At 38.9% G+C, this 24,007-nt stretch overlaps 1 protein-coding gene, 1 pseudogene and 1 gene segment (V, D, J or C); all 3 read right to left on the minus strand.

Moving 5' to 3' along the window:
* Window positions 1-116: 116 nt before the first annotated feature.
* On the minus strand, window positions 117-6,124 carry LOC128511940 (uncharacterized). The gene is made up of 4 exons (XM_053484988.1): window positions 6,082-6,124; window positions 4,721-4,824; window positions 547-760; window positions 117-454 (listed from the first exon to the last, which is right to left on the minus strand). The coding sequence occupies exons 1-4, from the start codon at window positions 6,122-6,124 to the stop codon at window positions 117-119; spliced, it is 699 nt and encodes a 232-aa protein (XP_053340963.1).
* On the minus strand, window positions 5,632-13,876 carry LOC128512262 (immunoglobulin lambda variable 3-25-like; annotated as a pseudogene).
* A 4,450-nt stretch (window positions 13,877-18,326) lies between these two features.
* On the minus strand, window positions 18,327-19,758 carry LOC128512260 (immunoglobulin lambda variable 3-21-like). The segment is given in 3 exon segments: window positions 18,327-19,063; window positions 19,306-19,627; window positions 19,718-19,758. Coding segments are annotated over 3 exon segments (375 nt in total).
* Between the last annotated feature and the right edge of the window lie 4,249 nt (window positions 19,759-24,007).

The raw sequence follows: 24,007 nt of genomic DNA on the forward strand, positions 1-24,007 counted from the left end.
TAAAGATGAGTGAGTTTCAACATCAGTGATATGAAATTCAGGTTTTTGTTGTTTCTCATGTTGTGTGAAAGCAGAAGTGAGTGTGAGCAGTGAGGACGTTTTTGTCACGGTGTACATCACTGTGATACATGCTCTTTAGCAGAGTCGTCCCATATGTTACAGTAATACACTGCTGAGTCTCCAACCTCCACATTACTAATTACCACATTACAGTCTGATGCAGATGAACATGTTGATGTAAATTTAGGAGATGAAAAACCAGATCCATAGGCAGGAGAGCTCCAGGACTGATGGTGTCTTATCACATGCTGAGGAACTCCTCCAGGAACTTGTTTGTACCAGCGTACACTTTGATCAGTAATATTCCCCAGATTACAGTCCATGGTGGCCGTCTGTCCTTGAGTCAGTGTGAGAACAGGAGGCTTCTGCGTCACCACAGTCACACCACTGACACCTGGAATAAAAACAGCACACATGTTACATCACTTCATGCTCACATAAGATGGAGCCCAAATGCTGATGAGCTCCAGAGTTGTGAAATCTTACATGAGAGAGCAGTGAAGAGAGAGCAGAGCGCTGGCAGCATGGTGTCTGTGTGTGATGGGACTCTCGTGCTGAGTGAAGAGATGAGCAGCGTGAGGAGCAGATAAAGGAGAGACTGCAGGGACGTGCTATAAGAGAGACAGGAGGAGGGACAGAGGGAGGAGACGCTCAACAACACACACCAAAGCTGATGATCTCCACAGTGGTGTACTACATACTGAACACACACTGCACTGTTATTATTAACACACCTTTCACAAAGTAATGCACTCTTCATTCTTGTGTGCTGATTACAAAGTAATTGATTCATTGACGGTTTCCAGGGATGATTTAAGTCAGTTACATGTAGAATGTGTCCTGTAGAATTCAGAGAAGTTCATCATTTACATGAAGCTGAAATGTCAGTGTGGGGACCAGCAGGTGTATCCTGAGTGTGTTTCTCCATCTGTGATGTACGATGAGTCAGTGTGAAACTGACTCTGTAAAACATTCCTAAGTAAACTCAGATTAACAGATTATTGTTGTTCTGGATGTCCACTTCAGTGTCTTTAGTGTGTTACTGCAACACACTTGACCACGTGCTACACTCATACAGAAATGTCTCACCTGATTGCTTGTGTGTTAGAGAAAAGACGAAATCAGACATACAGGTGTACACATTAACTGCATCATGTGCTGTTACATCAAATCTCTTCGTCAGACCAGTGATCAGGATGAAGGACAGTCTGCAACAGGTATTTTTTTAATGTGGTCGGGTATTAGTAATGTATAGCTTCATGTTGATAACAGAAGGGGAAATAAACAAACTTTACACCAGTTTTCCATAACACGTATAATTGCTTTAAAACATGTATTGCAACAACTTTTGGGAAAATTCTACTTTTTTACTTGCACCTCATTTAGTTTCACCAACCACTCAAAACCACCCAAATCTAACATGCAGATATCACTGTGAATGCTGGAATCATGTAGTGAATGTAACTGATGGATTGGGCACATCTATAACTACCAGAGGTGCGTAGCAATGAGTTACATTTACTCGGTTACATTTACTCCAAAAAATTAGTTTTACTGCACCATAAAAAGTAGTTTTACTGCACCATTCTTTTTACTTTTACTTATGTGGATTTGTGAAGAAGAAACGCTACTCTTACTCTGATACATTTCGGCTACACTCGACTCGTTACTTTTCTAATCATTTATTCTACACATTAACCATTCTTTATTTTTGCCAGAGAAATGCAGCGGGTGGATCTACCACATGACTGTGTTTCACCAATCAGATGTAGCAACAATAATCACATGACTCCGTTTGACCAATCAGCCGCAATAACAATAACAATAACTGCATGTGGTCATATCTTCAGCCGTGGACAGCGAAGGAAACGTTGCGGTTAGTTTAGCTGTTTTCTTTAATGTTGCAATGTTAACATCTATAATTAGCAAATAAGCTAGAGGCTAAAAATATCTTTTTTTTACATTTGTTCTGTTGGACCCAGTTTATGGTAAAGTGACACCTGTAATGTAATTTCTATCTGTGGAGGCATTTCGAAGGCAACTGAATATACAGTGAAACCTCAGATTGTGAGTAACGTGGTTTGTGAGTGTTCCACAAGATGAACAAATAATTTTTATTATATTTTGACTTGAAAAATGAACAAGTCTTGATTTACAAGTACTGAGTATAATGTATCACGCTCTTATCGTCTCCCCTGTTTAGTCTCAGTGCGCATCTCTCACTCGTATAGTCATCATCCGTGCACGCGTGTTTACTACAACACCGTGACCATGTATGTGCATATAAATCATCTTTTATTTTGTGTTTGTTTGTGTGTGTCTTTTGACGCGCATGTACTGTTTATCATAACACACGTTTGCGCATGTGTAAATCAAAAGCAAGTGTCATTAGAGAGCTTAAAGATCAATTTTCTTTCTTTCTTTCTGTCAGCCTGCACTGTGTGTGTATGGGGGCGCATGATTGGACAGTGAACCCTTCCCTCCTCCACATGCATTCACACACACACACACACACACACACACACACATTCGAGTGTCATTCGAGAGTTTTTTTGTTAATTTTCCCAATGAGGCAGTGTTTTTTTTGGGGGGTTGTGGAACGAAAAATCTAATTTTTTATTATTTCTTATGGGGAAATTCGTGTTCCTTAATTAGCTATTTTGTAAAGAGATTTCGTTTTATTTATTTTTTATTATGTATTTCATTTATTTTATTATTTGTAAATGTCAGATGAAACAGTTACTCAGTACTTAAGTAGTTTTTTTCACCAAAAACACACACATTACTCTTACTTAAGGAATATTTTTGATAACTACTTTTTACCACTTCCTCACTCACTTCCTCACTCATCTTCTATACCACTTTATCCTGTATTCAGGGTCGCGGGGGGCCTGGAGCCTATCCCAGGAGACTTAGGGCACGAGGCGGGGTACACCCTGGACAGGGTGCCAATCCATCGCAGGGCACACACACATACTTTTACTTCCACTTAAGTAATATTATCCTGATGCACAGCTCCTCTTACTTAAGTACAATTTTTGTCTACTCTACCCACCTCTGACAGCTAGCTAAACAAAACTGAATAAACTGTAGACAACAGTTTAGTTAATATTTTTTAATGTGTGCAAACAGCAGTGTTTATTCTGACTCTGAATATAGTTTAGGCAAAAGTAAATTTGCTTAATTCACTGATTATAATTTAACTATCATGTCAATAATTAAAAAGGCATGTGAAGCTTTATAATTATCATATGTGTCTCCTTGATTGTTCCAGACTTTTTTGTTTCGTTCTGTTCCCGAGCACGATCTCTCCCCCTCCCGCAGGTTTGCGTGCACATGCCTGGCAGACACGAGGCACTGAGGAATGACTTTACAACTCGACTCTGTAAGGTGAGGAACCAGGTGCTGTCTACATTCTCTTCTGATTTCCACAATGACATTGAAAAGAAGTGCTCATTAAACATTCAATTTCTTTGGTCATAGCACATAAGCGTTTTTTATTTATTGCAAGTATTTACTTTTTTATCGCAAAATATAGTGTTTATGTACACCGTGGGTTAATCATACAATGAATAAATAAATTTAAAAAATACAGTTAAGTACAGTGAAATACAAGAAATGCTACAAATAAATATAATGCTTGCTATAATAAAGTTTAACAAATAGCACAGATACATATAATAAATATCAAATCATGTACTTCTCTTCTCCCTAGGAGCCATCTGGGTTCACGAGAGGTCAGGTGTGTGATGGCAGCATGTCCCTGTGACCTGGAGAGACCAGGAATGGCTGCCAAATGGCTGCGTTTTCCTATATTTACTGTACTTGTACTTGCATAGCAAGAAGGTGTGTTACTGAAATAAAAACAATGGCACCATGACTTTAAACAGTAGGTCCATCATCTGCATGAACATCCTATTCAACCTCTTGACATTCCTTCCTCTGTATATCTGTAGTCAGGGTTCCTTCGTCTAAATTTGAGATTTCATCCAGGCACCATGAGTCTCTTGTTCTTGTTTTTGTCCACTTTGTCTCGTTCTTCTGCTGGTCCTGTGCTACTGTTAGATGTTTCTCCAGTGTTTTCTCCAGTGCCTGCCAGCATTAAAGTAAAAAAGCACAAAATTTGCTGAAGGTTGCAACCATAACAGCTGGTACAAATTACCTTTTTCCATCATTCACACTTTGTCACAGCAATCACAAAGCAATCACAGGTACCTGTAACTCTAATAACTACATACGCACAACACTTGAGTTCATCACATTCTTCTCTTTTAAACAGGGAAATGCTCTGGGACTTTAAAGTAAGTAGTCATGAGGAGCATTCAAAGTTTACTTTGTTGTGAGCTAATGTGAAGGATCATCACAAGATCCACAGACAATTACCAGGAGATGCCGTGATAACATGAGACTCTCTTCAAGAGTGTTAATGACGTTAGTATTTAATATTAACTTACCGCTTGCTCGCGGGCTCTCTGCTGGACCAGGCTCCACGTCGTATGGTTCGGATGTTGAAAGAAGATGATGTCGTGGGACAGAGGGATTCCGACTCAATCACACGGGATAGTTTTCATCCTATTATTTATCTGTCTCTCACTTTAGTATGGCATTGCGCTCTGTTTTTGTAATTACGTCTCTTTCTCGTTTGAGCATGAGTGCTTACACATGTACCCTCATCCGTGCTTGTGAATCGTTCCTGAGACGACCTCTGCAATCGGTCCAGGGATTCGTTCCCGAGCTTGGAACGATTGCAATGCGAAGCAATGGCTAAAAGAGAAAGTGGAGGAGAGGGTACACCTTGGACAGGGTGCCAATCCATTGCACACACACACACACACACACACACACACACTTATTCACACACTAAAGGCAATTTAGGAACACCAAGTAGCCTAATCTGCAGGTCTTTGGACTGTGGGAGGAAACCGGAGTACCTGGAGAAAACCTATCAAGCACGGGGAGAACATGCAAACTCCATGCACACAGAGATGGAAATTACGCCCGGCCGTGAAATCAAACCCGAACCCAGGAGGTGCAAGGCAACAATGCGAACCACTACACCACCGTGCCGCCTAAGAACATTACTTTAAAGTAAATTCTATAGTAGGTTCTCAATTTCTTTCTCACAGTTCTGTAAGTGCTCACGTTAGTTTATTCAGAAGAACAATGAGGTAGTGACAGGACTCAGGATGGAGTTGATGTGTTGGAGGGTGTCATGATTTGCGTTTCCGGCTCAGTGTCCATCTTGTTTGGAGCACTTCCTGTGTGAGCCATTTTGTCTAAGCTCCAATATAAAAGGGAGCTGTGGAGCATGTCTTCCCTGTGAGATGGTAAAACCGAGTTCCCTCATTCCTTCTGTGCTTTCCCCCTCGCCTCTGAGAACGCTGATCTGTCCTGATTTCCCTGTTTCTTCTATACTGAAGCTACCTGTTGTTTTACACTGACCATGTAAGCCACCCTCTCTGACTCTGGATTAGCTGCTAGCTCCTGCCTTCGCTGGGATATTCAGTGAGTGTCGATCCAAGTGTTCTGTCAGTGTTTTTATTTCAGGAGAAAGGTTTTACAGTTTTGCAGGGTTACATTTTATTTCTGCATCACCTTTAGAGCAACTGGAATGAAGAAAGCTAAAGAAATGAATGAGTAATGAGTTCCACTTTTAATGTGAAATGTACAGTGTTAATATTAAAATGAAAATGTAATTAAATTCATGGATGTTATGATGTAGCATCAGCACTTTTCTCCGTATTTTGAGTATAAACATTAAATCAAATGTTATGTCTATAGTTTCAGTACATTTTCTTTATGATCTGCAGAAACAAGCACTGCTACTGTATATTCTAACTTTAGGTGATTGCCTCAAATTATACAATAGACACACACTTTGACACTGCTGTATATGTTTTAATTCCTAGATAGCTGGGAATTGAACAGACCAGATTACTCTGATCTGCGGAAATGTTTTTGTATTTCACAATGAAATGATATCAGGCTCTAGTAAGTAAAATTTACAGTATTTTCTCTGACTCGGATTCCTGATCACATTGTTCTGTACAGTCCAGTTCCACATTATTGCCACACCGTAAAAACACACATTAGTTTTTAACACAGACTTAAGAGTCTGTGTTAAAATAATTTTTTTCTCTAGTTCATATTTATAACCATTAACTAATAAAGATAAACACGCAAAAATTTTATCCCTTCAAATTAATGTGGAATAAAATGTCACACTGTATCTGTGATCTTTTACGTTGGAAAATTATGTCTTCAGTGAACATCATTGAGTTTCCACTACAGTATGAGAGTCAGGTTTTTGTTATTTCTAGTGTTGTGTGAAAGCAGAAGTGAGTGTGAGCAGTAAGAAGGTTTTTGTCATGGTGTACATCACTGTGATACATGCTCTTTAGCAGAGTCGTCCCATGTGTGACAGTAATACACTGCTGAGTCTCCCACCTCCACATTACTGATAATCAGTTTATAATCTGATTTAGAGGAGTGTGTTGATGTGAATTTAGGAGATGAGAAACCAGATCCATATAGAGGAGAGCTCCATTCATGATAATGTCTTATCACATGCTGAGGAACTCCTCCAGGAACCTGTTTGTACCAGCGTGCACTTTGATCAGTAACAGTCCCCAGGTTACAGTCCATGGTGGCCGTCTGTCCCTAAGTCAGTGTGAGAACAGGAGGCTTCTGCGTCACCACAGTCACACCACTGACACCTGGAATAAAAACAGCACACATGTTACATCACTTCATGCTCACATTACATGGAGCCCAAATGCTGATGAGCTCCAGAGTTGTGAAATCTTACATGAGAGAGCAGTGAAGAGAGAGCAGAGCGCTGGCAGCATGGTGTCTGTGTGTGATGGGACTCTCGTGCTGAGTGAAGAGATGAGCAGCGTGAGGAGCAGATAAAGGAGAGACTGCAGGGACGTGCTATAAGAGAGACAGGAGGAGGGGCAGAGGGAGGAGACGCTCAACAACACACACCACAACTGACAGTGGTGCACTACATACTGAACACAGACTCTAGAGAAGTTGAGAGAAAACTTCATCATTTACATGAAGCTGAAATGTCAGTGTGAGGACCAGCAGGTGTATCCTGAGTGTGTTTCTCCATCTGTGATGTACGATGAGTCAGTGTGAAACTATGAAAGCTAACATGGACGACCTTCTGATAAACTTACTGACACACCTTTTCCAATACGCTGCGCTCATTACAGATAGCCTGACCAGTTTATTTGTCTAAAAGAGACCTTTAAAGTTATTAATACAAACTACATTTTCTTATGTGCTGTTACATGTCTGTTGACCAGTGAATGTGACGATGTCCGTTATCTTAAAGATATTTATTAACCTGTTCAAGGCCAAGTAAATTTTGCTTCATGATGATAACAGGTGGGAGAAACACAGCCCACCTGTATTGCACACCCCTTAATCTATGACACATAAAAAGGAACTGGGGTCTGTCACGAACGGGGTGTTAAGGCAGGTGTTGATCGCCGTGGGCAGTGAGGACAGGCACAGAGGCAGAGGGGTGTGTAATCAAAAAAAAGAGTCTTTAATGAACATTAAACACAAAGTACAAATAAAGACACAAACAAAGGAACAAAACAAACTCAAACAATACTTAACTCTGTGCTAACAGGGGCTCTCTGGCAAGACACAGACTGGGGGACAAACACACGCCCTGTGACGAGACACAGGCAGAGGGAGACATAACACGCCCTGTGGCGAGACACAGGCAGAGGGACAAATTACATTTCCTGTGGCGAGACACCGGCAGGAGGAGGACAAACACATAACAGGACACACCAACTATGCGTGGAGCTGAAACTGGACACTCAGAGGCTAGGCTAGGGGACACTCAGAGGCTAGGCTAGGGGACACTCAGAGGCTAGGCTAGGGGACACTCAGAGGCTAGGGGACACTCAGAGGCTAGGCTAGGGTTAGGGTTAGGGTTAGTACTGTACATGTTGTGTACATGTTGGGACTTTTTTGAAAACAAATTTTGCCCATTCCAAAATATTAATTTATGTTTTTTTGAGCCAGTCAGATATAGACTTGCTGGTGTGTTTCAGATTATTGTGCTGCTGTTTGAGCTTGAGGTCACAAACTGATGGCCAGACATTCTCCTTTAGAGCACAGAATTCATGGTTCCATACATTATGGCAATTCATCCAGGCCCTAAAGCTGGATGATTTTTTTATTTTTTTAGAAATGCGGTGTTAGTTTTACACCAGATTTAATACGATGACTCCAAAATGGTCAACTTCTGTTTCATGAATCCACAGAATATTTAAAATATGTTTTGGCAAATGTAAGACAAGCCTTTGTGTTCTTTTTGGTCATCAGTAGCTGCCACCTTGGAACTCTCCCTGGATGCCATTTCGCCAGTCTCTTTCTTATTGTCGAATCATAAACACTCACCTTTAAGTTTTCGTGAGACCTACAAATCTTTACATGTTGTTATGGGTCCCTTTATAATTTCCTGAAGGAGTTGTCATTGTGCTCCTGGAGTAATTTTGTTAGGCTGACCACTCCTGGGAAGGTTCACCACTGTTCCAAGTGTTCGCCATGTGTGGATAATGGCTCTCTCCTTGGTTCACTGGAGTCCTAAAACTTTGAAAATGGCTTTGTAACACTTTCCAGACTGATAAATGCCAATTCCCTTGTTTTTCATCTCATCTTGAATTTCTTTAGATCACGCCTGATGCTTCAGTTGATTTCTTGATTCAACAGGTCTGGCAGTAATCAGGCCTGGAAGTGAAATTTAAATCAGCTTTTCAAAACATGTGGTTAATCACAGTTCATTCATGATTTAATAAGGGGCTATTACTTTATCACATAGGGTAAGGTACACTGAAAAAAATAACTTGTAAGATTTACTTAATAAAATCCTCGTAACAATTTGCACACATAAATTTTAAGTAAATTTTATTGCTCCAATATTAAGTAAAACTCACCCGTAATTGTCAGGTAAAATCTACTTAACAATTAAATTAACAATTAAATTAACAATCAAAAAAATTAAGTAAAAGTTACATAATTATATTTAATGCACAAGTTAGATTTATTTAAAATAATCTAGTAAAGTTAATTTATTGTTGTATCAGCAGGAACCTTGATTTTATGAAATTATTAAGTAAATCTTACTATCATTTTGTTTTATGAGATTTTCCCTTACTTGGGTTTATTAATTTATATTACTCCCTATAATAATGTACACATTGCTAATTTATGTTTTGCAAAGAAACTTAAGTAATTGTTTCATCTATATCTTTCATAAATCACACAACTAAAATATAATTAAACAGTTTATTCACCAACATTACCAAATATTTTTGACATTCACAGCCTAGATACAGGTTGTCTTTTTAATAAATGTGCATTCAGATAAATTTTGCATCCATAGGAACATCTGCACAGCACCAGGGCCTGAAATACTTGTTTTAAACAAAATTGTGTAAAATAATAATAATAAATAAATTAATTAATAAAATACAGCATTCATTTAGAAATAAAATACAGCAGAAAATACATTAAACAAACTGTAGAATAAACTTTAAAACTTAATAGCCCTCTGTAGCAGTGAAGTTGCAACATTCAAATCAGCACTCTGGACTAGTGCACTTAAAAGTATGCCATTGAAACTTAACGCATTAAAACATTTTAAGCTGAACATGTAAACACTGAACATGTTCAGACAAGTAGTCAAGCCATATCAAATGTTTTAAGATGATAACTATCTTTAAAGCTTGCACTTTTGGTGATAGCTTAATCCCACCAAGTTCTAAAAGAACTTTCTGAAATAGCTCAAATGTGTAGCGCAGTGCTCGGGGGTCTGCAAGGTTTATGGCATAAATTATTCCCATAAGCAGTGCACATGCATTTGCAGTATTGCCACATTCTTGCAAAATTTCCTTTCCTTCAAATATTATGGATACACCAACCGGTTCCTCCCCTTCAACAGCACGGACAACAAGGATTTTAAGAATGTGCAAACTGGCATCACTTCGTCTGTCCTCCTGCATAAAATTTACAAGTAAATTAAAAAAAAAAAATATTTTAAGAAACAAAAAAAATCTGAATTGCTTCAATCACCTGTGATGACTTCATTATCACAGAGAAAAAATAATAATAAAAATGATTGATTATAAAAAATGACCATCACTTCATATACTTCAGATTGTTAAACTTGGGTTAAATTGCTTTAGCAATAATCTTGCATCAGTAAAACATTCTAAAACATGGCATGAGATGGCTACACTCCATAGATTACTCTGCACCTTTACAGTGTCAGGAAATCCTATGATGAATGCTGAGTTTGTATTTAAAGGGTTAGTCCAAACATGAAAATTCTTCAAATCATTACTCAGATTTATGTATTCATTTGCATTTGGTATATGCTTCTGTCCAATGCAACAAACACTATATTCAAGGTACAAGTTTTTATTTATAACTTGTAATTTACAATTACTTGCTTTTCCTGGGAATCAAACCCATGACCTTGGTAGCACCATGCTCTACTGTTTGATCTAGATAAACTGTAGATGGTCATCACTAAGCAGGAAATGTCCACCCCTTCATCTAACTTTATCTTATAGTAAATTTAACATTTTAAATTGTATAATTAATAAGAAAACAATGCTTTACCAGGCAATCATCAGAGATCCTCTTCAGATTTACGTCTCAGCTCTACGCTTTGTTTCTGTGAAAATATTTACATTGTATCATTACATAATCTTTTATTAGTACAACTACATTTAGCCATTTCTTCATCTTTTGTAAGTTTGCCTTTATCCAAAGAAAATTACAAAAGAGAAAGGCATCAAGCATGTCAAGCAGTGCTACTAACACAACGTTTCTGACATTGTTAGAAAAATACAAGATAGAATAGTGAGGGATTAAGGAAAAAGTGAGAAGCAAGAATCATGTGTGGAAAGATGAAGCATGCAAAGTCACAGGATGACTCTACTTCTTTTTCTTGTCTGCAATGTGATTTGGACAAATTAGAGCTTCTGTCAATACTGTATGAACATATGTACGGGTTCATTACAGTTGAAATTTAACTTGTAACTTATTAATAAAATTCGGATTCAAAAAAAAAAAAAAAACGTTTATCGCTAATGCTCTTTTACCATTTAATGCTTTAACACACCTGACTCAGTTTGTTCAGAAAGGACATCTCACTGGCGGACCTTTCTCTGAACACGCCGTTTTCACGAGAGGTGGGGGTAAGAAACACGCATCTCGTTCTATTAAACCACGCGCTCGGTTCGTTATTATTTTATTTATTTATTTATTTTTATTTTTACCACAGGACTCCTGTGGGGCTCCGTAGGTTCAGGTTTTTACACGAAAAACGGTGTTTTGTGAATCTCCACACTATTAAAAACTGAAATATTGCTAATTGTACGTCCTGAGATTGAGATGAACATTAATTGGGGGTCATGAAAGTGAGAATTACATCCAAAACAGAAAGGTAAACTTACCTCGAACACGCCAAACTTCAGCTCCAGCCACGCCGTGCTGTACCTCCGTGATGATCCCCAACCGACTGATCCACAGCGCGGGTGCAGCGTCTCCAAACACGCATGCGCGGTTTAATTTGAAATTTAAACTAAACTTAAAAAGTAAAATTTACTTAATATTATTAGGTTTATGTGCAGTGACTATAAAACATGTAAATGTTACAAGTAAATACATAATAATATTTAACTCTTTCCACTTAGTTAATTTATTACACGAATTAAATGTGTAGGTATTTAAACTTTTACTTAGAAAATTCTAGTTCTCCTCGAAATGTATTTTTACAATGTAAAAATTATGATGGTTAATTTAATAAATTTTACCACACCAAAAAATCATTTTTTTCAGTGTAGGTTTAAACAGCTTTTTTCCCTTACAAATTAAAATCATTATTTAAAAAACTGCAATTTATAATTATGCAAGGTATTTTTGTTAGCCAGGTTTAAATTGCTAAATGGGTTAAAATTCGTCCAATGATCTCAATCTTAAAGTGTAACAAATATGAAAAAAAGAACAAATCAGAAATACCTTTTAAATACCTTTCCACCGCACTGTAATTAACTTATTCTAATTAAACTAACACTGAAAAAGATGTTGTTCCTAATCATGTTCCGTTGCGTCTCCTTGGTTGACAGCCTTAAAACCTAAACATCAGTTCTGTCCAATCAGAGATTGCAAAGAAAGACTGATTTCAGCAGGAGTTAGAGTGAAGGTCCAGTCAAAGCCACAGTCCAAATAACAGGACTCAGTCCTCTATATCTTGAAACCGGTGTCAGAATCAGGAGCAGGTGAAGCTTAAATAAATATAATGATTATACAGTATTACATAGATATCTTACTCCAAATTTGACTAAGGTGTAGAAGTAATTCACATTTACAGATAACTTGTCACCAACTTGCAGAAGAGATGGATCTGTCTGTGGGAACTGTACATACAATCATTCACCATTGCACATTACAGGAACTCGGCTGGGAGTTATTGTCACAGTCCTTGCACCTTATTCCAAGCCATTTCCCATGTTTGGGCCGTTAAAGGAGTTCCCGGGAGGCCAACTTTTCAGACGTGAAGCAGGCAGTCCAATCATGTCTCTGGTGTACTGACTCCCCAGGAATTGCTCAAGTACAATGAGTAACATGAGTGGGATAATTATTCATCCATGTGTGATGTGGCAGCCGGGCGTAGTCAAGCATGACTTACAGATGTCAGACGTGTCAGTCCAGATGTTTATTATTGTAGAATCTGATGGCTTGCAGAAAGTAGCTTGGTTGTGTGGCAGGAAGGTTTTGGTACCTTTTTCCACATGGCATTAGGGTAAAGCGTGTGTGTGAGGGGTATGTTTGGTTATCCACATCGCTGGTAGATTTGTAATTTAAAATGGTTCATTTCAAAAACTAGACAGTGTTCAAATGGTTCTTGCTTTTCCAGTGTGGCCAGGAGTCCTGGTGTTGTCTAAGTCTCTTCAAACATCTCTGGATTTTCTTTCTGTCAGTTTATGGCCATAGATGGGATCTGTCAGGCAGCATCACTAAACCCAAAGGAAATGAAATAATGTAAAACGCTCTAAAATGTATATCATCTGATCAGTAAAGACAAAGAACTTTTTTATGTTTCTGCGATCTTCTACTGTGTAAACATCAAATAAGTTTCCACTTCAGTTTAAATTATACCAGATTTAGGTTTTTGTTGTTTCTCATGTTGTGTGAAAGCAGAAGTGAGTGTGAGCAGTGAGGAGGTTTTTGTCATGGTGTACATCACTGTGATACGTACTCAGTAACAGAGCCGTCCCACGTGTTACAGTAATACACTGCTGAGTCTCCAACCTCCACATTACTGATTACCACATTACAGTCTGATGCAGATGAACATGTTGATGTAAATTTAGGAGATGAAAAGCCAGATCCATATTTAGGAGCGCTCCAGGACTGATGGTGACTTAACACATACTGAGGAACTCCTCCAGGAACCTGTTTATACCACCATGCAGCACTAACAATCCCCAGGTTACAGCCCATGGTGGCCGTCTGTCCTTGAGTCAGTGTGAGAACAGGAGGCTTCTGCGTCACCACAGTCACACCACTGACACCTGGAATAAAAACAGCACACATGTTACATCACTTCATGCTCACATTAGATGGAGCCCAAATGCTGATGAGCTCCAGAGTTGTGAAATCTTACATGAGAGAGCAGTGAAGAGAGAGCAGAGCGCTGGCAGCATGGTGTCTGTGTGTGATGGGACTCTCGTGCTGAGTGAAGAGATGAGCAGCGTGAGGAGCAGATAAAGGAGAGACTGCAGGGACGTGCTATAAGAGAGACAGGAGGAGGGGCAGAGGGAGGAGACGCTCAACAACACACACCACAGCTGACAGTGGTGCACTACATACTGAACACAGACTCTAGAGAAGTTGAGAGAAAAGTTCATCATTTACATGAAGCTGAAATGTCAGTGTGGGGACCAGCAGGTGTATCCTGAGTGTGTTTCTCCATCTGTGATGTACGATGAGTCAGTGTGAAACTATGAAAGCTAACATGGACGACCTTCTAAAAAAACTTACTGACACACATTTTCCAATGTGCTGCGCTCATTACAGATAGCCTGACCAGTTTATTTGTCTAAAAGAGACCTTTAAAGTTATGAATACAAACTACATTTTCTTATGTGCTGTTACATGTCTGTTGACCAGTGAATGGGACGATGTCCGTTATCTTAAAGATATTTATTAACCTGTTCAAGGCCAAGTAAAGTTTTGCTTCATGATGATAACAGGTGGGAGAAACACAGCCCACCTGTATTGCACACCCCTTAATCTATGACACATAAAAAGGAACTGGGGTCTTATTTTGTTTATTTATTTTAATGTCCAACAATTCTTTGCAACATTATAAAAAAAAATATGGAACATTCATATTTTAATACATTTTATTATTTTTATTTTATTATTATTATATTAACACATGGTCAAAATTCTGGATTATTTCAGGTACTTTAAACACATTGTTGGGTTGAATAATGCTGAGTCAAATGAGATGTAGTGGGTTATTTACAAATGAACATCTGGTTGAGTTATTTTGACCCAACAACTGGTTTATTCTTTATTTTCTGGTTTCTCAAATGGCGGCCAGCAAAATGTTTAAAATATTAATGTTATTGTGTTACAATGTGTAGTTTTAAAAGTTGTTTAGCTAAGAATGTATGTGTGTACAGCTCAAAACCTCCACCGATTATTAAAGAAAGCATCTATTTAAAAAATTGCCCTGGCGTTTTCGGAGATGATTTGAGCCCCAGGCAATACTCAGGTGCTCTGTGCTCATGTACCCCATCCAACGCTTCCTCACCTCAGAAAAAAACTCCTGAAAACTACCACATTCTCTGTGATGTCTCTGTGGTGGTTAAAACAGAGGATGTTTTTTATTATGGGTATTTCTAACTGCCAATCTTTGGTATACAACAGTTATGGCATAATATATCACGGCTGTGTGATGCATCCTGAACTCTGCGTTCCTTTTGCATTATACTCGAGTGTGCACTTTTGTTCACGTTCCAGGTCAAGTTCGTTCTTCTTGGAAATGAGGAACGGGATGATGAACTTTCTGGATTCTTCACTTCTGAAGCGAGGTTCACGCCAATTAAAGCTGGCAGTATTTTATGGTAAGTTAATATGAATTTTTAACTAAATTTTAAATGTTGAAGTTGTGGTAGGAGCAAGATCATTTCTATGTTCATTCACTTTCCCCAAATCACACTTTGATATAGGGGTGTGGGGAGTTCACGTTTTTATATTCTGTGCCAATGGTCAGCTATAATGTGTGAGAAAAGTGAGTTTCGTTGGCACATAAATAAAATCCTAAATTCAATAAATGTAATTTTATGTAATTTCAAGTATATTACTAAATAATCTGCACTAAAGTTAAATGTGAAAGGTCTGTTGGTATATTTTATAATATTTTGTAGTTGTCAGAAGGAGCGATTAGACTATGTTTAATGACAGTCTTTAAATGTCTTCTGTTTCTGTCTAATTCAGGATCATTTTCATTGGGGGGAAAAAACCCAAACACCTGGTTGTGTTATTTTGACCCAGCAGTTGGTTTATTCTTTCTGGATTCTTCACTTTTAACTGGATCATGCTCAGAGCACTCAGTATTTTATGGTAAGTTAATGTGGATTTTGACTTATTTTCTAGTAAGTTGTGGTAGGAGGAAGCATATTGTATTGTTCAAAATAAATGCTAAAACTTTAGAAATGGCTTTGTAACACTTTCCAGACTGATAAATGCCAATTCCCTTGTTTTTCATCTCATCTTGAATTTCTTGAATTTCTTTTTGATTCAACAGGTCTGGCAGTAATCAGGCCTGGAAGTGAAATTTAAATCAGCTTTTTAAAACATGTGGTTAATCACAGTTCATTCATGATTTAACAAGGGGCTATTACTTTATGTGGCGAGCGCTAGGGGGCGCTATCTCACCTTCCGCCGCTCCCCTACTGTTAATTACTGTAGCCAATTACGCCACCTTGGGAATTGCACCCAAGGAAATAAACAACCCTAATTATTTAATTAACTAAGGCACCCAGGTACGTTCACTGAAAATGCAAAGAGCGTGGTTTTCGTACATAAATGTTTATTTTCTCACAATCATATACAATTCCACAGTTCAACAGTAGGTACAACAATAATAAAACTAGTTTTAATTTAGCAACATCAGGGATATGCAAAGCTAAGAAAGCGAACGTTAAAATGTACTATCAAGCTAGAGCTGGAGCTTACCAGTGGATGGCAGACTATAAACGACAAAGAAGGGATGAAAATCCAGGCCAGAATCACCCCAAACACACGTGAATCACACCCACACACAATTCACTGTGACAATCGACACAGAGGAGTGACCAACACGCACACGAAGAGGGGAAACAGACCCCAACGCATCACACTGCCACCACCTTCAACTCACAACTCTACAAAATTGAAACATGTAGTTAAAAACAGAGAAGAGAAAAACCAAAAAGAGACAATTTATAATTTAAAAATAAACTCAACAAAATGCATACACCGCCGTAAAATAGCCAAGCAGCCCATCAATGAAGCAGCAATCATGCAACACAACAGTGAAGCAAGTATATAGTGTATATTTATCCAGTAACAGTAAAGCAAACAAAATAAACAAAAATAAATCATTTAGGCAAAAGCAGCAGTCATGCGAAGCAGCATTCAGGCAACGCAAAACAGGCAAAGCAAAACAAAAAAAAGAAAGCAAAATAAAAAAAGAAAGAAAGCAAAAAGGCAAGCAAGAAGCAAGGCAGGAAGCAAAGCAACAAGCAAAAAGCAAAACAAAAAGCAAAGCAAAAAGCAAAGCAGCAGCGTTCATGCACCCATCCACAGCACCCACTCCAACCTATAGTTCCTAATTGAAATAAAACAGATTGAACATGCACATACCACGGGGAACAATAAAAATGTACTAATAAAACATACATACCTGTTCCCGGATGCTGAATGACCAACCCCTAGCCATCCAGGTACAACCAGGAAGTACAGGAAACGAGCCACTTACCGACTCCAGTCAGGCAATGTTGTGAACAAAAGAACACAACCGGCTAGGTAAAAACTAAAACAAAAAAAAACGGAACATTGGGCGTGCAGCGAAAGGCATGCGCTCTACACAATGGACAGTCAATAGGCGGAGATTTCACTACAGAAGAGTCAGGAGAAACCTAAAGTTTCACTTCAATGAAAACCCCTCTCCCAAAATATAAATAGTAAATGAGGAAAAGTACTCATACCTGAGACTGAAGCGGAAATCAGACGCGCAACGAAACGATGCGCACACTACACACAGGAGAGTCCACAGAAAAGTACATCACTGTAGAAGAAGCCAAAACAAGCCTACAAACAGATCTAAGTGCCTCCGTCCCAAAGCATAAAAGAGAGATCGCAAGAAGCATTCCTACCTTATATGAAAGCGAAAGTCAGATGCACCATAAAACAGCGCGCACTCTACAAACAGAGCTGATAGGGAAATACCTCACGGTTAATGAGTCCAGGGGAAACCTAAGGAAAACATTTAAGTAAGTACCACTGCCCGAAAGCATAGCTAAGCGACTGCGAGGAGCATTCCTACCTGTGGCAAGACCAGAAGTCAGGTACACAACCAAAAGGAGGCGGGCGCGCTACATGAAAGGCTCTTCCGCTACCTTTATAACAGCCCACCGGCAAAACGGATTGGCTAGCGCCTGGAATAATCTCCGACACGAACCAGGTAACCCGGAAGTCCTCCAACCCGGAGTATGGCAATATAACCGATCAATATGGTGAGACAGCTCATCCTGCTACATTTATCAGCTTTTTTTTATTTAAAAAACTGCAATTTATAATTATGCAAGTTATTTTTGTTAGCCCGGTTTAAATTGCTAAATGGGTTAAAATTTGTCTAATGATCTCAATCTTAAAGTGTAACAAATATAAAAAAAGAACAAATCAGAAATACCTTTTAAATACCTTTCCACTGCACTGTAATTAACTTATTCTAATTAAACTAACACTGAAAAAGATGTTGTTCCTAATCATGTTCCGTTGCGTCTCCTTGGTTGACAGCCTTAAAACCTAAACATCAGTTCTGTCTAATCAGAGATTGCAAAGAAAGACTGATTTCAGCAGGAGTTGGAGTGAAGGTCTAGTCAAAGCCACAGTCCAAATAACAGGACTCAGTCCTCTATATCTTGAAACCGGTGTCAGAAACAGGAGCAGGTGAAGCTTTAATGAATATAATGATTATACAGTATTACATAGATATCTTACTCCAAATTTTACTAATGTGTAGAAGTGATTCACATTTACAGATAACTTGTCACCAACTTGCAGAAGAGATGGATCTGTCTGCGGGAACTGTACATACAATCATTCACCATTGCACATTACAGGAACTCGGCTGGAAGTTATTGTCACAGTCCTTGCACCTTATTCCAAGCCATTTCCCATGTTTGGGCCGTTAAAGGAGTTCCCGGGAGGCCAACTTTTCAGACGTGAAGCAGGCAGTCCAATCATGTCTCTGGTGTACTGACTCCCCAGGAATTGCTCAAGTACAATGAGTAACATGAGTGGGATCATTATTCATCCATGTGTGATGTGGCAGCCGGGCGTAGTCAAGCATGACTTACAGATGTCAGACGTGTCAGTCCAGATGTTTATTATTGTAGAATCTGATGGTTTGTAGAAAGTAGCTTCGTTGTGTGGCAGGAAGGTTTTGGTACCTTTTTCCACATGGCATTAGGGTAAAGCGTGTGTGTGAGGGGTATGTTTGGTTATCCACATCGCTGGTAGATTTGTAATTTAAAATAGTTCATTTCAAAAACTATACAGTGTTCAAATGGCTCTTGCTTTTCCAGTGTGGCCAGGAGTCCTGGTGTTGTCTAAGTCTCTTCAAACATCTCTGGATTTTCTTTGTCAGTTTATGGCCATAGATGGGATCTGTCAGGCAGCATCACTAAACCCAAAGGAAATGAAAGAATGTAAAAAGCTCTAAAATGTATATCATCTGATCAGTAAAGACAAAGAACTTTTTTATGTCTCTGCGATCTTCTACTGTGTAAACATCAAATAAGTTTCCACTTCAGTTTAAATTATACCAGATTTAGGTTTTTGTTGTTTCTCACGTTGTGTGAAAGCAGAAGTGAGTGTGAGCAGTGAGGAGGTTTTTGTCACGGTGTACATCACTGTGATACGTACTCTTTAGCAGAGCTGTCCCATGTCTTACAGTAATACACTGCTGAGTCTCCCACCTCCACATTACTGATAATCAGTTTATAATCTGATTTAGAGGAGTGTGTTGATGTGAATTTAGGTGATGAGAAACCAGATCCATATTTAGGAGAACTCCATTCATGATAATGTCTTATCACATGCTGAGGAACTCCTCCAGGAACCTGTTTGTACCAGCGTGCACCTTGATCAGTAACAGTCCCCAGGTTACAGTCCATGGTGGCCGTCTGTCCTTGAGTCAGTGTGAGAACAGGAGGCTTCTGCGTCACCACAATCACACCACTGACACCTGGAATAAAAACAGCACACGTTACATCACTTCATGCTCACATTAGATGGAGCCCAAACGCTGATGAGCTCCAGAGTTGTGAAATCTTACATGAGAGAGCAGTGAAGAGAGAGCAGAGCGCTGGCAGCATGGTGTCTGTATGTGATGGGACTCTCGTGCTGAGTGAAGAGATGAGCAGCGTGAGGAGCAGATAAAGGAGAGACTGCAGGGACGTGCTATAAGAGAGACAGGAGGAGGGACAGAGGGAGGAGACGCACAACAACACACACCACAGCTGACCCACGACATCACTGTCATGTGTTATAAAGTACACATCTTTACACTGAAATCGTTCTCACTTCAGTTTTTACATCATTTGTGGAATCCTACTGCTTAACTGAGTTTTACTCAAATACATTTTAGATGGAAGTTTTTAGCACATAAACGTACAGAGTTTGTTGTTCTTCCACTCTGTGAGAAGTTAAAGAGAGAAACCACATCATTTACATGGAGCTGAAATGACAGATCAGGGACCAGCAGGTGTATCCTGAGTGAGAGAGGACGTCCACTCACTGATTAGGAGTCGTCTCTTGGGGAAAATGTCCACACCAGTGCTCCTGTCTCTCTGTCCCTGAGCTCCTTCAGTAATGCTGCTCCTCTCACATTGCGTGTAAATGTCTGCTGCCTCAGAACCATTCAAACTTCAGCAGCACAAACTACACAGTTGTGTGTTTAAAATGTTATTCCATATTTATTGTTCAGTTTATATTAAAGTGTATCGGCCACCAGAGGTGGAAAGTAGTGAATTACATTTACTCGCATTACTGTAATTGAGTAGATCTTTTGTTTACTTCTACTTTTTAAAGTAGTTTTTAAAATCTGTAATTTTACTTTTACTCAAGTATGTTTTGTTTAAAGTGTTGTACTTCACTACATTTTAAATCATATACACTACTGAGTAAAAAATAAATGAATTAAAATGAAAAATAATACAAATAATACAACGGGTGTAAGGGTCCACCACCAGAGGTCACTGTTTTTTATTTCGTAGTTTTTGTTGGCTGACCCAGTTTCCCAGCAGGCACCTCGGTCAGGTGATGCGAGTGCACACCTGAACCGAGGTAGCCATCAATCCATCTATAAATAGCTGTTTAGACTGGGAAACTGGGTCGAGCATTTTTGTTTTTACCACTGTCATGTGTGTGGGCAATTTGTTCTGTTTTCTATGTTTAGTTTGTTTTGATTTTAGTTGTGTTGACTTGGGCTCTCTTATTGGCAATGTTTCTGTGTATGTTTTGTGTATCTGTGTTAGTGGAGCTGATTCAGTCCTGTCCACAAACTCAAACAGTCACACTCCAAACTCCACTATGGCCAAGACCAAAGAGCTGTCAAAGGACACCAGAAACAAAATAGTAGACCTGCACCAGGCTGGAGAGACTGAATCTGCAATAGGTAAGCAGCTTGGTGTGAAGAAATCAACTGGACCAAAGTAACAAAGGCTACCATCAGTAACACACTGCGCATCCAGGAACTTAAATACTGCAGTGCCAGACATGTCCCCCTGCTTAAGCCAGTACATATCCAGGCCCGTCTGAAGTTTGCTAGAGAGCATTTGGATGATCCAGAAGAGGACTGGGAGAATGTCATTTGGTCAGATAAAACCAAAATAAGTGTTTGGAGGATAAAGAGTGCTGAGTTGCATCCAAAGAACATCTTACCTACTGTGAAGCATGGGGGTGGAAACATCATGGTTTGGGGCTGGAACCAGGACGACTTTCCCCAAGGAAAGAATGAATGGGGCCATGTATCGTGAGATTTCGAGTGAAAACCTCATTCCATCAGCAAGGGCATTGAAGATGAAACGTAGCTGGGTCTTTCAGCATGACAATGATCCCAAATACACAGAAATTTTGTTATTGACCAAATACTTATTTTCCACCATAATTTACAAATAAATTCTTTGAACCTTTCAAAACTTTTTACTTAGTCATGTGTGTGTAGTTAATTAAAATGAAATAAACTTGAGTTCATTCTATTACCTAGGTTGTGCCAAAAACAAATATCACTCTATATTGCACAATCCTGACTCCTATATATTTATTAAAACATAATAATGCAAAGAATGGCTAAAAATTGCTTCGCCACCACCGCAGGTATATTTCACACCTGTGGGAACTTATTTGGACTTTCTGTTTAAGAATTGCAAAAATAAAGTGCCCAAGGAAGTTTCTCTTTTAATACACCATGTGTTTAATAAAGTATGTAGGTTGGTAACGACAAAAGTCGATTACAAAATAGATAGATTGTAATAGATAAATGTTTTACGTTTTACGCCAGCGTGCATTTTCACAAGTAACAGTCCCCAGATTACAGTCCTTGTTGGCTATCTGTCCTCAAGTTAGTGTAAGAACTGACACCTGGAATAAAAACACCACACATGTTACAACAATTCATGCTCGCATTAGATGGAGCCCAAATAAATTTATTACACTATTAAAGTGTCAGTTAAACTGTCGATAATCACTAAATCGTATGAAATCTTTGTTTACATTTCTGTGTAGATTATACTGATCATTACAGCCAAACAACAAACTGAGTTAAAAACCTACATGGAATCATGGATTCACTTTGGATAAGAAGATCTGCCGAATGCCTAAAAGTAAATCAACAATCGGTTTTTCTTTTCATAAATATGCAATAAAGAGGTATCTGAAATCTTTAATGTAATTAAGTTCAGTGAACACTGACTTTTAACTTTAGTTTAGGTTTTTGTTGTTTTTGTTCTTGTGCTGTTGTGTGAAAGCAGAAGTGAGTGTGAGCAGTGAGGAGGTTTTTGTCATGGTATATACTGTACCACTGTGATACCCACTCTTTGGCAGGGGTGTCGTACAGTATGTGCAACAGTAATACACTGCTGAGTCTCCCACCTCCACATTACTGATAATCAGTTTATAATCTGATTTAGAGGAGTGTGTTGATAAGAAACCAGATCCATATGTCGGTGAGGTCCAGTCATGATAATTTCTTAACACATACTGAGGAGCTCCACCAGGAATGTGCTTGTGCCAGCGGGCACCACTGTCCATGCCCAGATTACAGTCCATGGTACACACACTACAGCTGATGTTCTCCACAGTGGTGTATTACATACTGAACACACACTGCATAGTCATTATTAAAACTGTTGATACACACACTCTACTTAAAAATACTCCATTTATATATCTCATCATCAAAAAAAAAATTTTTTTTTTTTGTAAAATCACTAATATGCAGAATGTGTTCCTCTACATTTCAAAGCACTTTATCATTTACACAAAAATAACATGTCAGTTTAAGGATCAGCAGGTGTATCCTGAGTGTCGTTCCCATCTGGGATTTAAGATAAGCCAGTGTTAAACTGTAGAGGGTGACAGGACCATAACATTCATTGTCCTTATCTAATGTCCATATGAATGTTAAACATTCCCAAATAAATGCTGAAACTATCTGTCTGTATAAAAACTGAACATGTAACAAATGTAGTGAATATAAGTCGACTGGATGAAGCTGAATAACCGTGTGGACAGCCGTTCAGATGATATTGTGTAATGTGTTCATTCTGATTCTAACAATAGTTAAGGCAAAAGTGGACTTTCTTAATGAATTGTTTATAATTCATTTACATTGCCACCACTGATGAAGGTGTGTATGAAAGCCTCATACTGCAGTTATGCACTGATGGTGTCTCTTTAGTTGTTCATGATTTGTGAACCACTTTCAGCCTAGTGACATCAGCAGGGAGAGAAAGAAACAGTGGTCTAATTCAGTATTGTGGAGTTTAGCACAGATTATACTGAATATTTAGCTCTGGCGTCTCAGCTCTCTGTGGACAGATTCCAGCATGAATCAGACTAAAATCCCAGTTCTAGTCCCAGTCCAAACTGCAGGACTCAGACCTCTACATTCTGAAACTGGTTGCAGAAATACAGGTAAGAGCAGTTTATTGATAAAAGCATGGAATTAGATTACTACATAAACCTTTTACTTTTAATTCTGCTGAAATGCAATAACTGATTCCAGCCATTTGTCAAACACACCCGCTCCGCGACCGGCACTAGGACCCGGAAGTAGTACGGTCGCAAAACAGGAAGCATAAAAAGAGACAAGATGCCGCTTCACATCGCTCAGTCATTGAGTTCGCCCATGTCGTATCTGACGGTTTGCCAGCCATTTTGTGAGTACTCACTTTCTTGGGTTTGCTTTCTGATTCGAGTGTGTGTTAAAAGGTTAAATTTGTGTTTTTCCCTTGCTCTCCACCTGAGAGAGTCCTTAGAATAACTTGCATGGTTATCCTGCCTACTCGCGTTGCTTCCGCGTTTGGGTTTACCATCCACGCTACAAAGGCCTAACCGCTAACCG

The sequence above is a fragment of the Clarias gariepinus genome, chromosome 24 (genome assembly GCF_024256425.1).
Source record: "Clarias gariepinus isolate MV-2021 ecotype Netherlands chromosome 24, CGAR_prim_01v2, whole genome shotgun sequence".
NCBI lineage: Eukaryota > Metazoa > Chordata > Actinopteri > Siluriformes > Clariidae > Clarias > Clarias gariepinus.